Raw genomic sequence first — 16,482 nt, 5'->3', positions numbered from 1 at the left:
CTCTCCCCCTTGCTATTGCCGCCTCCGCAGTTGCACAGGCCCTTTGGGCCCAGGGCAAAGGTTTATGTCGGTTCCTGCCTGCCCTTTTTGTTGTAGCTGAGTACTTTGAAGACAGTTTTGTCAATGCTTTCTGTACCTGACCCAACTGGCTCTTTAATTATAACAGTGTATGTGAGCAAAGAAGAACTATTAAAAAAAAAAAATCATGTTTATTCATATTTACTAATGATGTGGGAAATAAAGGGGCTTCCAGCCCTTGAGAAACGACTCCTGCCAACTCGGAACAGTGACAAAAGAAACTTTTAAGAGGGCTGGGATTTTTGGATTGGGGATTTTGCACAGAGCCCAGTAATTGACTGATCGTCCCATGCCACTAACATGCAGTAGAAGCTGGTGCACAGTTTGGTCCTCACTCCTGGGAGTATCTTAACAACTGGATTTTTGGCTGAAGAGACTGGGAAAACATCTGGGCTTGGTCTTTGCTTAGGTAGTGTGCAGAAAGGGGATGCTCCAGGCTTTCACTCTTCTACTCCATAGACTGGGAAATCTGCTTTTCCCAAGCTCGGGACTGCTCCTACATCCAGGCAGGTGCCAGCCACTAACTCAGCCCGTGCCTCTGCTCTAAATAAAGCTCTGTGGGTAACTGCTTCGTTTCATCACGTCCCGGCTGCGGGTCTTGCGCGGCTGGAAAAACCCGGCTCCTGGGGGAGCGGCAGCAGCTGCTGGGGGGCTGCAGCGGGCACAGCGCGTGGAGGGAGGGCATGGCAGCGATGGGAACAGATGTGGCCTTTAAATAGAGATACTGCTGTCTTTGCTTAAGATTTTTTTTTTCCCCCCCTTCTCATAAAATTAGGAATCAGAGCCAACGGAAGGTGCCAGAATCTGATTTTTAAAAAAATTCTGTTATTTTTAGAGTCAGCACAGCAGGGTAGCGTCAGTGTATGCCTAACTCAGGAGCGATCTCCAGCAGCAGGGAAGCAGTTTATTCCTCGTGCACATTTGCTTTACCTTCCTTTAAGACTTGTTCACTGTCATCTTAGTCTGTAGCTGGGTACGTCCCAGTCCTGTGACCTGGTGTGTAGCTCAGCATTTGTGCAGAAGAGGTTAATGAAAAGCATGTATGTTGGCTAAACATTTGCTTTATGCTTCTTCCACACTCATTTGCAATTAAAAATCTCACAACAACCTAGTTTCTACTTTAAATGCCTTGTAGCCAAAGTGAAATTGTTTGTTTGTTTATTTTCATTTTTAAAATACTTAAAGGTTCTGCAGTAGTTATTTTCCTCTGCGTTTGCTGGGGTTTGATTACATGGCTCCCTGTTGCATTGCTTAAATCCTCATCGAAGTGTCCTGAATTCCAAACAGTTCAGCAGGAGCATTTGTTGGCATAGGAAATGAGGCTGGTGCTTTACTGGTGGGTTTTTTTTTTTTGAAGTATGTAGTTTAGCCTAAGAGGAGGAAACCCCTTTCCACTCTGCTTCTCCTTTGTGGGAGGATGCGTCTGCCGGTGCCTCCTGCAAATACATTTGCCAGCAACAATTGGGGACTGAGAGATGGTGCCCTCAGTTCTGGCTGATTTTGTCAAATTAGTGACCTTGGACCAAACAGAATGGTTTCTTGGGGAGTGACGGGAGGGATGGAAAGAAAGAAAAAAAATATCTGTGCAAATTGCCCTGACCATTTGGTGACCCCGGAGGGAAGCTGAAACCAAGGGCACGTGCTGAGTGTGCTGGGGCGAAGGGCCAGCGATGCTTTTCGGGGGAAGCGCGGGATGGCCGGGGTCCACGGGAGAAGGCTGGGCTCAGCCTCCCACAAGTAACTGGATAGCGAAAGCACTTGGGGAATTCTGCCTGTAGATGTGAGTTCAGGGTCAGAATTTAATTCTGATTCTGTGGGGAAACTCCACTGCAAGGATCCAGATCCTGCTGTGCAGCACCTGGGACTGCACCAGCCCCTCTCCTTGCCTTGCTGGGTGTTTCAGGAAGCCTTTCCCACTCCCGGTGACATTTTTAGGCCTTTCTTCTGGGAGGAGTGAGGCTCACAGTTATATAAGCACATGCATATTCATGCCAGGAGCCCACGTAGGATGCTTCTGCCCGCCTCTGTTCACTGCGCAGGGCTCTGCGTGGCTCCTGCTGCACGGGGTTGTTTGTGCCCCGTTTGTCGTGGAGTCAAAGTTCGGATGCTTATCTGAACCGGTTGGATCTGGGAGTAAAACTAGATTTTGGTTCAGACCAGAAGTCCGGCGTGCCCTTGTTTCCCTGCAGAAGTATCTGGGTATTTCTCGCCTGCGTGCCTGCGGACAGGGGTTTTCCTGGGCGCGTGGTGAACTTGTCCTGGAGACTTCTTGGTTTTGGGGGGTGGAACTGGTGCAGTGATTAAGTATGATGGTGAACACAGTGACTTACTGTGTGGCCAGAATGCCTCTGGAGGGGAGATCTCTGTTATCAGGAGTAATCGTTGTGGCCGATTTCATGAATAATGTCCAGTGCAAATGTCAGCAGGCTAATTAAGTTTCCTGGCTGCCTTCCAGTGCTAATGTCCAAGAGGTATATGATTGTCCTGGACGTACGCTTAGCTTTGAGAGTGATACAGCACATCTAGATGTGAAGTTGCTTATTAATATGCATGATCAGCTCACCTCTTCACTGCCGTGGTGCTTGCGCTCTGTGCATAGTCACGACTTTTTCATCTGTTTGATAGAGATCTTGCACCTCCTTCCTTCGATATTGTAAAATCGCAATGCTTCTGATTTTGGGTAGGTGACTGTGCAAGCCAGTTGTCTCTTTTCCGTTTAATTGTACTTTATCTGTGTAGGTCTTTGAAGCGGTTATTTCTTGGATAAATTATGAGAAGGAATCTCGCTTGGAGCACATGGCTAAACTGATGGAGCACGTTCGCCTACCCCTTTTGCCCAGAGATTATCTTGTACAGGTTAGTCTGCAAATGAGTAATTAATACTTGCACTTAAGCTGGTGGTAGCTCCTTAATCAATGGCTTGGCTGTTTGTGTCTGAGATGGGTAATTTGGCACGTCGCTGAGCCTGTGAACAGAGGAATGAAAGGAAGAACTGGGTGGACTCTGAAATCAATGTGGGTGTGCAGAAACCTTCTTGTAAATGTGACCTGTGCTCTTCCAGGCAGTGCCGAGAGCGGAGCTCCTGCCCCTCTTGGTGGAGGCATTTAGAAGTTAATATCTTGGGATTTTTCACCCTGAAAATACCCAGGTGGTGGTGTTACAAGCTTGTGCAGTTTTTTTCCCTAATGCACAGGTAAATTTAACTTGGTAAAAACACGTCATGTGTGATAATTTTTGGCTTAAGTGTGTTCCGCGCATGGAGGTGGGTCTGTGTGACTGGCAGGTGAGATGCTCGCTGACTTAGTCTGACTTAGAGATTGTTCTTGACGAGTTCATTCCTGGGATCTGGGCCTTGATAATGAGCTGAGAATCCCCAAAGAAGGGGTTGGCATGTGGGCTCTTGGACTACTATGCTTTTATCATCTGTCTAAAAAAAAAATATCAATACAATTGAAAAAAAATTGGTATTCACAAGATGAACCCATAATGTATTTTTTTTCTCTCAACTATATCTTCTGATTGAGTAAAAGATATTTCCTCTCCTTAGAAATTCTGACTCAAATAAAAGAAATTACTTATTTTGTACCCAGGTTTCTGGTGAATTCTCCTCTGCTGAGTTAAGTGTCTGGCAGAGGGTGGTAAAATAGAGGGAGCACTGCTACTTGTGAGTGATACTGGGAAAAAAGTGAGAAGCTTGGATGTTACTGCATGTGTTTCTTTGGGAAGAGCTGGAAGTCTGTGTTCGTTTCTGGATTATTTTTTTTAATGGTACTTTGGAAGAGAAATTCCAGGTTTTACATCCTTTCTACAAAACTTGTGACCTGTGCCACCAAGTACTTCAGTTTAAATAATTTTTCATGTGTGTGCGTGTTCTCAGACAGTTGAAGAAGAAGCTTTAATCAAGAATAACAACACCTGTAAAGACTTCCTTATCGAGGCCATGAAATATCATTTGCTTCCTCTGGATCAAAGGCAACTGATAAAGAATCCCAGAACAAAGCCGAGGACTCCCGTTAGCCTGCCAAAGGTAAGCCGAATTCATCGCTTCGTGTCACCTCACACCGTATTACTGGTGGCATTTTCTGTCTTTGAAAGGAGATTGCATACTTGCCATATTACTACTTATTAACTCTGTGATCATCCTTTGAAGTGCTTTACTCCCTCTTCTGGTATTGCCTGTGCCCACCCAAGATACATAATTGAGTTGGATAAACTTAAATAAACCCTTAGGAGAAGCAATATCTCTGCTCCCAGGGGCAAAGGTCTGCTCTTGAAATATTTTGTGAGCCACAAGTGGGAATGTCTGCTGCTCCTGGAGCTGCGGCTTGAGAATCGCTGACCTGTGGAGCGGCAGCGGCTGCAGGCAGTTGCCTGTAGTGCTCGGAGTGTTGGCTGAGGTTTCTGCTGGCTTGTAGCACTGTCGCGGAGCCCTGCTGAGGAGGGTCACAGTAGGTGTCTTTCCTTTTCCCGTATCCATAATCGGAAGCCAGGAATGCAGGAAACAACGGCACCCAGACCCGTGGGCAGGAAGTCTGAAGCGAATTTCAATAGACTCAAAGCAGCTACTGAATAAATAAGCCTTGTTACTCCCTGCATTTATCCTGCAGGCATGTGATGCTCTGGCCACCGCTTTATTAGTGAAGAAAAAAATGACAACAGAAACTATTTTCTGTGTGCCCTGGAGATAAATGCAGTTTGGCATGATGTCTCTCAACAGACTGTCGCTGAAGTTTATTAATAAGCATTTTGGAGATTGTAAGACATCAAAACCACAGTGTATTATTTTTCTAAGCACAAATCATAGGGAGCTTGGTTTGTGGGATGGTGTATGAGATGTATGCTATGAGGGACTATTCAGATATTTAGATATCGGACTGTCCACTGAGAAATTGTGGTTCTGCAGAGCGTGTTGGCATGTTGTGTTCTTTCTGCCTGCTGGCACTGAGATGAAGTTGGGAGAACGTAGCTTTGGGGGTATCGCGAAGGGCTGACGTGACACTTGTTCAAGGACTAAAGTAGTTAAGGATGAAAATGAACAGTGAACGGGTGAGTTCAGAGGTTCTAAACATCTTCTATAGCATGACCTATGAGTACAAGCCCAAGTCTTCTGCAGGTCTCTCCTCCCTTCTTTTTAACTGTAAAGGAAGGGGAGAAGGTGATGATCTTCCAGCAATCCTGTTACTGACAACTTTCATCTGGTCTGTTGGCCCCACTGATGAGGGATTACAGTCTGCCGTGAAATCTCTTAATTCCGTAATCGTGTGAAGCTCTGCAGCTTTCCCTAGGAGACCGTTACACAACTAGTAGTCAGGCTGCTAATTTAGACTCAATTTGCTTTCTGATGTCACGTTCTCATCTTTGTAGATCAAAGTCCACTATTTTCATACCCTTCAAATTCTTTCAATTGCTGTCTAACCCTGTGCTTTTAAAGCAACAGTGATGGGAGTTGAGCTCATTACCCGAGTGACGATCTTATCCCCACAGCCACCTTGCAGAGGCTAAAGCCAGTTTCCCATCTACTCTTTGACTATATTTGAAGCCCTGTTATCTTGCGTCCAGCTCCTTGGCCTTGTAAAAATCAGACTGTCTTGGGTAGTGTTTGTTCCCGCTGATTTGCTGTGATAAGGGGAGCAAATCCTCCCTCTTGATAGCTGTGGAGGGTCGAAGGAAATGTGTTCAGAACAAAGTGCAGGTCAAGCTGTTTGTAGATGCAGGTGGTTTGGACACTGCCTGTGCACGTGTTGGTCTGCAGTGCCCAGCTGGGGCTTAGCAGCGATGAGCAGCCCTTGAGTGTCTTGTCACTTCTCCACCAGCATCCACTGCTTGCCATTGCTGGGAATGGGGTTTGGGGCTGGACAGACCTTTAGCCTGACCTGGCAGAGTGGTTTTTGTGCTCCTGAGATTGCCCTCGATCACCTTCCCATAGATCTTCCCTATCCGTAAGGAATTTATGGTTTAATTACTGGATTTGCATCAATACATGTTATGCCAAAAGCCTTAATGAAGCTGACAAATCACTTCCTTCGGCAGCCCAGCACCCCGGGTCTTAATAGTCCTGGTGATTTCCCGGAGTGTCGTCTTCCCCGCAGGTGGCAATACAGCTGTCAGGTTTTATTTGCTAAGTGGCATTGATTATTTTTAGCACTGCCATGGAGATAATGACTAAACAGTGGGGTGGCTCTGGAAATTATGCTGGAATCTTCTTCACTTAAAAATACTTCTGCAGCGAGTCTTGCATGTGCCATGGTGCAAAGCGGTTTTGCGTTTCCCGGGGGGAAATAGGGCAGGTTGCCCACCTTGGAGATGGTGAGGAATGGTTAACGGTGCTGCTGTATTTAGTGTGCATTAAATTGGAGATACCCCCCGCCCCTGCAGAGGCTTTTAGTGGGCCTGCAGCGTGTTTTTGGCAGCTGTTCTTGACCAGGTTGTGCCGATGGTTTCTTTGCAGAGAGCAGCTGCCCGGGCTTGGTGCCTGAGGTTTTCTAGCTCTCATCTTCCCTCTCCAGGTGATGATCGTGGTGGGCGGGCAAGCGCCCAAAGCCATTCGCAGTGTGGAGTGCTATGATTTTGAGGAGGAGCGGTGGGATCAGGTTGCTGAGCTTCCTTCCCGGAGATGCAGAGCAGGTAACGGGAACTTTTCCTGCAGCCTCCTTCATTTTCCCAGTGCAGCTCTTCAGGGCTGGACGGATGTCCTCAGTCGTCGCTTCAGCCCTCCTCTGTGCCCCTGGCCTCAAGCAGCTCTTTCTTTTTGCCATTCCTTCCTCCTCTTTCCCTACGCACCTGTATCCTTCTTGTTCAGGTGGATGCCCTGCTCTCCAGAGGGGTTGCTTGTGCCTGGCCGCCCTCCGTAGCCACTGTCTCCCCTTCATCCCTTTCTCTCCTGGATGCTTCTCCATTAGTGTTTCCCCTCCTCCCATCCCATCCCACTGGCCTGGCAGCCTACAGGGATCCAGTTTTCCATGCTGGTTTCCTAGTGAAAATCAAAGGAGCTGAGTCAGGTTGTCTCGGTGCTGAAGGGTGATGGAGAGCAGATCTGTAAGTTGGGAGTGTTCCTCTGAAGACATCTGAGAGGGTTGTGAATGTGGGTCACCGTTTGGTGTCCTCTCTGGCTCAGAAAATTACTCATTCAGGTGTGAAATCCATCTGTGCCTTATGTTGCTGGGTGTTTTTGTGCTTTTCACCTTCCATATGACACGTATGTTTTATCATACTAGGCTCCGATGCTTTTAACCTGCAGAAAATGCCAAAGACTTGCCCACGCTCTGCTCTTCCCTGCTGTCTGACACACCCTGACAGATGTCTGATGATACTCGCTTCCCAAGCTGTTTGTAAAACCTCCGTAAAATCTCTCTCCTCTTTTATCAGGTGTGGTATTTATGGCTGGCAACGTTTATGCTGTCGGGGGCTTTAACGGATCTTTAAGGGTACGGACGGTTGATGTGTACGATGGCGTGAAGGACCAGTGGACATCCATAGCCAGCATGCAGGAAAGACGAAGCACTTTAGGCGCAGCTGTGCTCAATGATCTCCTGTATGCAGTGGGCGGCTTCGATGGCAGCACTGGTAGGTGACTGAGCGAAAACCAGGCAGTGCCTGACCCGAAAAAATGTTTTCAGAGACCCCTGCAAAGACTGCAAAGCTTTAGTGAGGTTCCTGCACCCTCCCTCTATGATTTGGTAGGGAAAGAGCCAGAGATTGGGTTTCCTGCGTGTTGTAAGTAACCATATTCGTGTTCTGACACGTCAGTAATTGCGGAGTATCTCACCCTAGTTTTTTTTTCTTTAGGGATACAGTTCTTTCAGTCTTGTTCTCTATACGAATATGCTTATTCGGGACTGAAAAGGGTTTTTTTTCCTTGTTTTAGTTAAGTTTTTCATAGCAACATGAATAAAATGCCAGCAAGGCATCTTATGGGGATTTTTCTTGGCGTAACTGCATGTTTAGATTCACACCTCTGCCTCTGCTGTAGAGCTTTGCCACTTGGTTAAGCCCTAAACTCACGATTTCAGCTGGTGATGAGCACAATGTGACGGGGTCTGGGGGAATTTTTAATCCTTTGCATGGACGTTTCATAGTGCTTGAAAGGATGTGGGACTTTTGGGCTTGGAATCTGAACTCTGCTCCACCTTGGTGTCCCCAGCACATCGGAGGGGCAGCAGTCCCAGGGCAGGGGCCATGGGGTAACAATTTTTCCAGCTGCTGAAGAAGTGGCGTTGACATGCTGGCCCCAGCCTGAAAGGCAAGGGACTAGAAAATGGGGTTGCAGGAGTGTGGGGGGAATTACGGGCTTGGGAGGAGGTGGAAGGCAGATGAAAGTGCAACACCAATCTTTTTTTCTTCTCTTTCTTTTTAATTAGAAAACCTGTGTATCCCCTTTTTAACTAGGTCTGGCATCAGTTGAGGCCTATAGCTATAAAACCAATGAGTGGTTTTTTGTGGCTCCCATGAACACAAGAAGAAGCAGTGTTGGAGTTGGAGTTGTGGAGGGTAAGAAAATCAGCAGTAAATGTTACTGTGTCAAACAGAAGCCTGAACGTTTAAGTGCAATAGGAGGGAACTGCAGGAACTGTTCTCTAGACTAGCTTTAGCTGGTAAAGGTTTATTTTATATGACGTAATCGCTGCAGCTTTTTCCATTCTCCTCTTTATCTTAGTGAAAAATCATGTGTAGCTTTCCAAGAGCCTCAGACCCATATCAGACCAGCCCATGCCTCCTGTGAATGCCATTAGGTGTGTGCAGGTTTCTTTGAATCCTTATTCAAAGCTGCTTCTTGCTGGTGAAAGCAAATGGTATTGTGCAGGGTATGCTGTTGCCACCAGCAGACATTGCGTGGATGGAGTACCCGTCACAGAAAATCTACTCAGTGAGAGAAACAGGAGCATAGTTCATCCTACGGTCCCAAGCTGGCGGTTTGGCAGGAATACTAAAACCTGTGTTTATTGACATCAAGCTGGCTGGCACGCACGGCGTGATTTGCTCTGGTTCGTAAATGAGCAGCAGCTCATTTAACACTGCAGCAGCTCAGGGGCGAGGTGGCAGGAGAAGGTGCTTGGAGGGATCGCGGTGGCTGTTGGCACCTATGTGTCAGCACCAAACTCGAGTGAGCTGGAACTGAGCAGCTTGGTTTGGAACCAGGAGAAAGAGCAGTTTAAGTAGGAACCTTTTCTTCCTTTGGCAAAATCAGTTCTGAAGAAAGTGAAGGGTTTTATTTGACCTTGTCTTTAGCGTGGCGTAGCAGTTTCCAATTAGGACAGTGCGGAGCAGCCGCTGACACAAGCCTTGTTATAAACTGCGCTTTGAAGTGGCTTGGTGTGACCTGTGTGCATGGGAAATACATGAAATGTGTTTATGTACGTGAAATGTGTTTATGTGAGAAGAGGGAGGGAGATAAATTCAGAATAAATAGTGGTGGTTGTGCTAAATTTGCATATTTAAGGAGCATCTCCTTCAAAGTTGGCTCTTGCTTGTGAAGCTCTGGGCTGCTGGTAGTCAGTGGGATTTGCTAAAGCGGGTCAGTCATCCGAGTGTGGAACAAATCCTAAGTCCCTACCTGAGAGATGCATTTCTATGGACAGGTTTTCTACTGGAGACACATGAAATCCTTTTCCTTTGCTTTGTTTGAAAGTGCAAATGAGTGTTGCACACGCTGGAGTCCATGATAAAAAAAACGAGGGTGTGTGATGGGGAAGAAGAGCTCATCATATTGGTGTAGGGAACAAGCTGTAGCCTGCAGTTAATCCACAGTGTTCATCTGAATGTGATGAAGATTGATCTGATGTCTGTGGGTACTGAAAATATCTAATAATTGATGCCAGCCAGGGAACTTTATCTTGCCTTGCTCTGTCTGGCACTCTTGCCTTGATTCATTGACTAACAGCAGGCAGGTTGAAACAGCAGCACAAATAAGAGTTTGAAATGTTTCTAGAGACAGGAAGATGGAGAAGGAGCGCGGTCGCAAACCTGATCCTTGCAAACCTCTCCTAATGATCACAGCCCGAGCGAGGAAGGTGTGAGTGGAGCTGAGGGAGAACAGGGGTCAGAGGCAGGACCATGAGAAAGAAAAGAGCTGACCTGTTCTTTGAGCCTTGCAAACATCAAGGAAACAGGAGGATGGAAAAGCACGAGAGAGTAGATAACTGCTAGTGGGAGTCTTGTGTGATAAAGAATTGCATAGCTCGTTTGTGGCCAGGCTCTGCTGTTACGAACTGAAAATTGGTCTTATTCATGGGTTTTGTACAAAAATTTGGGTTAGAAATTTCCTACTTATTTGTTGAACTTTATTAATGGTTGTTTGTTGCAGTGTCTGGGAGGCCTGGTCTAGAACCAGAATGCCTTTGTGCTAGGTGGTCTAGTAAAGAAACACAAAGAAACCCTCTCTGCCCAGAGAGTTTACTGCCTAAATGCAAAAGGAGCTGGTAGGTGATACAGGGCGATAAGGAGAGATTTATCAGTCAGGTCTGTGAACAGAGGACATGGTGGAGCATCACCCTTGTTACATGTATGGTGTAGTCCCGTGACTGACTGTGTTTTTCCAGTCTCGCTAGGTGTATGTTGTCCAGCGTTCACTGAGTTGAGGTAGGGAGGGACAGATATACCATGCTGTGAGGGTCTCCTGCGGTAGTTTCTGTGTTGTGATCTCTTGGCATGAGTGAGCAGGCTGGCCTCAGCTGTGCTAGCAGCATTGGTTGGTTATGATTTGGCCCAGGGTCTTCAAAATCAGGTCTAGGTTTCCATGCAGGTATTATATTAACATAAAAGGCTGTTGCATATTTATTGCTCATGTGGTATTGTAATTAATGTTCAGTATTGACCTTTGACAGCACACCTTGCCTTGTGGCACCTGAACAGGAGGAAATGCTCAATCAGCAGAATGTGCTTTGATGTTACCTCTTCTCCTGGGCCAACAAGTCATTTGGAAAACCCTCTGGGCTTTTGGCTTCTAATTAAGCTGTTGTGTCTTGTTACTTCCTTGTCTTAGTTGACAGCTTTAACAGCTTTAAAAACAATCCCGCCTGTCTGCGAGTTTACTTCAGATCCTTTCGGTAGGATTTTCCCCAGACATCCCAGCAGGTTTAGGCACACCTCCCAGGGCCTCCCTCAGCCAGGATCTGTCCTCGCCTGGGGCCGTCAGGCACGATGGTAACGTAGATCAGCCGTAGCCATAATGCCGATGCCAACATGTGTCTCTTCTAGGTAAGCTCTATGCCGTGGGGGGCTATGATGGAGCGTCCCGTCAGTGCCTTAGTACCGTTGAGCAGTATAACCCAGCCACGAACGAATGGACCTACGTAGCTGACATGAGCACTCGACGCAGCGGTGCAGGTACTGCCTCCGAGATGTCTTCTTAAGAGTGGGTAATCGTTGGGTTCTCCTCTGCTCATGGAAAGGAAGAAGTGTGTTTTGGCATTGCTAGGTTGGCAAGTGCAACCTGTTATTCCCCCTCCTTCCCATGAGGGGAAAAAACATAATTACTTGGAAGCTCTCAGCAGCTCTTCTGACTTTGTTAAAATCTGCCAAATTGAAATTAATTTCTGAATTAATGAAATAATGTTCAGTGTTTCTAAGTAGCCTTGCTAACAGATGCGTCTCACTTGTAAGCAAAGAGTTATCTTTCCAAATCACCAGCTGCAGGCTCAGACAGGGACTGGAAAGCCAAGCTGCACCTCCTTTTCTTCTGTCATTTGGGAGTTGTCAGATGGATTTTCCTTTTGGATCTTCTCTGCCAGCATCCAGTGGGTGCTTTGCAGCACAAAGTACATCTGCAGTGGGTGATGTGCAGACCAAATCGAGGTAACAAAATTAATCTCGGATTGCCCCTGCTAAGCTAGTTTTTTGTGTACCTTTTGCTGGCAAGAGTTGGTGATCTGGAGGATGAGAGGAAAGGACAGGTAAAAAGGATTATATTCTAGTCTTGATGATTTCTAAGTTACTGTGTGACATTAGGCCAGGTACGCGCTTGTCCTCTCTGTGGCTGTTCCTCTCTGAAAGGGATAAAAGCTCTTACCCATTGCCTTTAAAATCGTCTTCGGATGAAAGGGAATGTGTCCATGTCGGTGCTATTGCTCAGTGTGTGCCGTGGGTCCCCCCTGATGTCAAATCGCACAGTTCTCATTTTACAACAGCCGAAGTGGCGGTTGCCCAGAGGTAGCCAAGCCCGGAGGCTGCCCTTTGCGAGTGGGCTGAAATGACCCTGCAGGTTAAGCTGCGGTGGGAATTTCCTTCTGAGCTGGGCGGCTGGGAGACTGCTCTCTACACACTGGCTGTCTTTTCTCGCTTTAATACCTTTTCTGTAGCTCCAGCTGAGGCAAATATGGTCACACACTGTTGGTTTGAATTCAGTTGAGGAAGCTTTTAGTACCTGCTTGATGCTTAAACCTAGCCCATTGGACCCTTGTAGGAGAACAGAATGAGTATCTTGTGTTGTTGACAGCATGACGAAACACGGCAAAATAGTTTGTGTCTGTAGTGAGATGGATTTTAGTGAATTGTCTTTGAAACACTCTGCTCTGAGCACTGCTTTGCATACATCTCCACACGGCAAGTCCACTGTTAGGAATGCTCTTGCTTGTCTGCCAAATAGCCTTGCAATTTTCTGCTCCCAACCTGAAAGCTGAGCTCCTCAAGTTCTGGTCGTCACCCAGATGCCCCTCCAGAAGGCACCGGCGAGGGGACTGCCCAGTGCCACTCATCACAAGTGGTGCTGCAGCACGATCTATCGTACAGCTCCATAAATGAAGCCGTGCTCCGAGCTGCCGGCATTGCCGTTCCGATGCTGACATCTAGCGGAGGTGGGGACGGGTGTCCCCGAGTCCCTGGGGTGACCCCAATCCAGGCAGTGGGGCTGTGCAGATGTGTGGGTGCTGCCCACCTGCGTTTGCTGGAGCAGCCGGGGGAATCCCTTTCCCCTCCTGGCAGGGACGTTCCGTCTCGCCCGCACAGGGAGGCAGTTTTAGGTGGAGAAGCCTCAGAGTGTTTCCAACTCTTTTACTCTCCCACTTGCTTAAATTAGTTTACTATGAAATTGTGTCTAAAAAGTATAAAATTGTCGCTAGCAGCTGAAAACAGTCAAATGCCAAGGTGCTGCAAACCCAGGCTGCTGGGCTCATGCAGTAGGCTTTCCTCACCAGTTAAGTGAGTTCCCGTTCCCCAGTCAACTGGGAGGCAGCAGGTCTGGGGCCAGGACGTACACTGGGACGTGTTCTGCTCTTCCTAGACGGTGCACGTTGGAGTACCTCAACCAGGCGGAGAATTTGGCCCAGTAAGGTGGATGTTTATGGCAGTTAGAGATTAATTACCAGTGTTTGCCAGAGATGAACCATGAATCCCAACGTCATCCTGGGATTTCAACACCTCTGGGCGCAGCAAGAGACAGCTGGTCAAAGCCAAACCCAGCAGTAGCAAGTTAAGAAAATCTGGAGAAGAGAGAGGTGATGGTGGTAGACCTGCGGCAGTGTTCCTGTCCCCCAAACAGCGGTGTGCCTGCCGGAGTTTTAATTCATCGGTCAGTCTCGGTTAGGTGCTGGCCCATTTTTGGGTGAGGGAGGAGCAATAATGCTCGGATGGTTTCCCTCCCCGCCTCGTGGTGCCGTCCTGCAGGTGGAGCACGGAGACTGCTGTGGTCCGTGCTCTTGCTGACCGTGGCAAGACTCGGACCAATGTGACACATTGCATTTTGGGGATGTGACACGCCACCAGGAGATGTTCTCACGGCACAGGAGCTCCCAAGCCCAGATGGTGCCTGCTCTCTGGCTCGCCATTGCAACGCTGCTCCTGTGCTCTTCTTTCCCTGTGCTGCACATGGCAAATGGGAAAGATAGTTGCACAGGGCCCAACTGGAAAAGCTGTCGGTTTTACGCTGGCAGGGCCCCTCTTCTCCCTGCGCACGCCTTTCCGGCTCTGTGCCTTTCCCTCAGTCGTCAGCACGAGTCCATCTTCAGGGCATGGGGCCCATCCCGCTGCTTAATGCCCGTGGTTGAAATGATGCAATTCAGATCTATGTTTTTGTTGTACTAACATCCCACCTTGTTAATTTTAATAGAGGCCTTTGAACCTATTAAAGAAGATATGTTGCTGGAAGTTTTAACACTCATGGATTGGTGAACATTTTAATTAATTTACTTAATATTAGGCAGAAGCACCCTTCAGATCCCTGTCATTCCCAGAGATTGAGCCAGGGGCCTGCGAAAGTGGCTGGGAAGGTGGCCTTGGAGGCACCTTGTCTGTGCCAAGTGTTGCTGCCATATTTCGGGGTGGGAGTGGGGGGAGAGGAACCCAACGGCAGCCTCAACAACTGGAGCCAGTAAGTTGTTGAGAAGAGGAAAAGTGTCCAAGGGATGAAGCCGTGTGGCACAAAGGCAGCAAGAAAAGCAAAAATAAAGCTCCAGGAAGCGGGAATCAGGCTATAAAAGCAAAGGGCCCCATGGCAGAAAAGCGCAGATAGGGATGAGGTGGGGTGGGATGCAGTGGTCAGGGAGGTAAAGGGAAGAGAGAACAAGTCAGTCCAAAGAGATTGAACAAAGGCAGATGAATGTCGTGGGACTAGACTATTGATCTCAGATAGACTAAGATCTACCTGAGAAGGGGCGCAGCCCTGGAAGATACGACATCTGCCAGGCCTTACTGCGCAGGTCTGCTGTAGTGTCATGTGGTGGTTGGGTGGAGAGTTGACCATGTCCCAGGTGATCTTGAGGTACATGTGGCCCATGGTTTGGAAATGCCTTGGAGAGGCCAAGGCAATACCCAGTAGAAGATCCAGGGACATGCAACCCTTTCCCCTATACGTTTGGCTAACGCTGGGCTCTGTTCGGCAGGTGTTGGTGTTCTCAGCGGGCTGCTGTACGCTACCGGGGGGCACGACGGTCCCTTAGTAAGGAAGAGCGTGGAAGTCTATGATCCAGGAACAAACACCTGGAAGCAAGTAGCAGACATGAATATGTGTAGAAGAAATGCAGGTAACCACAATAAGCCTTTCTGTGGCGTTTGGTTGCAGTTGTCTGTGTGGTTTTTAATGCGGCTAATGTGCTAGTGATGTAAGTGATCAGTGTTGTAAGGAAGTGGTAAAAATGGAAGATGAGTTACCTGCTTGGGAATGAATCAGAAAGTGGCAAGCGACATGTCATGGGGGATGAGTTAGCCTGTGTCTAACCGTCTGCACTCTGCTTTGAGGTGTGTGTGCGGTGAATGGTCTCCTCTACGTGGTGGGAGGAGATGATGGTTCCTGCAATTTGGCCTCGGTGGAATACTACAACCCCATCACAGACAAATGGACGTTATTACCAACCAGCATGAGCACGGGGAGAAGTTATGCAGGTAAATAGTCGGAGAGCTGACAACAGCTGGGGTCATTCATAAACTTGAGGGCTGTGCCTCCTGAAGCTTTAATCTTACATTTTTGTATGTTTTATGTGGCTTTCAGTAGAGCAAACTTTCACAGAAATAGTAGATACCTCTCTCCCTCTGCTAGCCTGTTGCTAGACTTTGGCTTTGTGGGATGGTCTTAGCCACGTTGCAGCCCAGGAGCTGCTCCTATGATAACTGTGTCTGTCTGTCCATTCTTACAACAGGTGTGGCTGTGATTCACAAACCGTTGTGACACACGATCAAGCCAATGCGAGGAGCAGAAGTGAAGTGGATCCAGCTAGGTGGTGTTGGGAAGATGACTGACCTCTGACTTGACCCATCTCATTGCTGTTAACATCTTAGCATGACAAGCGATACGTTACAAACATCATCTGCTCTGCGGTGGATTGTGTAGCAAAGCGAAAATCCCTCTGGGGACACGTTCCATGCTAGACACGAGGTGTTGCTTGTTATCTGTGGTGCAATCAACTGTTCTTCTCAATGGCTAGCGTCCTGAGATAAACACTGTGCTTGAACTGCAGGCACTGAATTTCTTGTCTGAAACAGAACTGCTACGTTTGGGCATGTGAGTAAAAATGAACACTTCTGGATTTCTTCACTACTGATGCTCCGTGCACATTATCGGTTGAACTATTTACTCACTGTGCCTAAAGGGTGGACTTTACTACTGGCAGTGGAAACTTCTGAGTACCAACCAAGAAAAGCAGTCAGCAGAAATGGACTGGAACAGGGTGCTCTGGCTTGAGTGTGACACTGTCTGTCATACGTTTGTATATGCCACTGGACTACTGTATGTATCCCTGAAATGCTTGTCGTATGGTGGAAATAAATACCATGTGATTTTTCTACTTGCCATGAATGCTGTTTGCTGTACGTGATGGGACCTGCTGGGCAGTGCCTTCCCTGGGGCTGAAGTCTCAGCACCTGAACCCCACAAAACTTCAAAACCCCACAAAACATGTGCTGCTCCGATGGGGTTTATTGCTCCTGTGAAACAAATGTTGCTTGAATAGAAAGTATTCCCAACCCATGCATTTCAGCTGT

The 16,482-nt window shown here is 47.7% G+C and overlaps 1 protein-coding gene across 1 annotated transcript in view; it reads left to right on the top strand.

Annotated features, from left to right (window-relative positions):
• KLHL3 (kelch like family member 3) overlaps window positions 1-15,741 on the top strand; it is a 45,612-nt gene extending 29,871 nt beyond the window's left edge. The window contains exons 7-15 of the mRNA XM_059825171.1: window positions 2,818-2,934; window positions 3,956-4,105; window positions 6,585-6,702; window positions 7,444-7,641; window positions 8,464-8,565; window positions 11,272-11,400; window positions 14,889-15,029; window positions 15,244-15,387; window positions 15,642-15,741. Of these exons, the coding sequence (XP_059681154.1) occupies window positions 2,818-2,934; window positions 3,956-4,105; window positions 6,585-6,702; window positions 7,444-7,641; window positions 8,464-8,565; window positions 11,272-11,400; window positions 14,889-15,029; window positions 15,244-15,387; window positions 15,642-15,670 (1,128 nt within the window). The 3' untranslated portion in view covers window positions 15,671-15,741. The remainder of the gene's footprint in view (window positions 1-2,817; window positions 2,935-3,955; window positions 4,106-6,584; window positions 6,703-7,443; window positions 7,642-8,463; window positions 8,566-11,271; window positions 11,401-14,888; window positions 15,030-15,243; window positions 15,388-15,641) is intronic.
• Window positions 15,742-16,482: the final 741 nt, after the last annotated feature.

This window comes from Gavia stellata, chromosome 16 (assembly GCF_030936135.1).
Source record: "Gavia stellata isolate bGavSte3 chromosome 16, bGavSte3.hap2, whole genome shotgun sequence".
Lineage (NCBI taxonomy): Eukaryota > Metazoa > Chordata > Aves > Gaviiformes > Gaviidae > Gavia > Gavia stellata.
The sequence above is the reverse complement of the archived record's forward strand: the minus strand, read 5'-3'. Positions and strand labels throughout refer to the sequence as shown.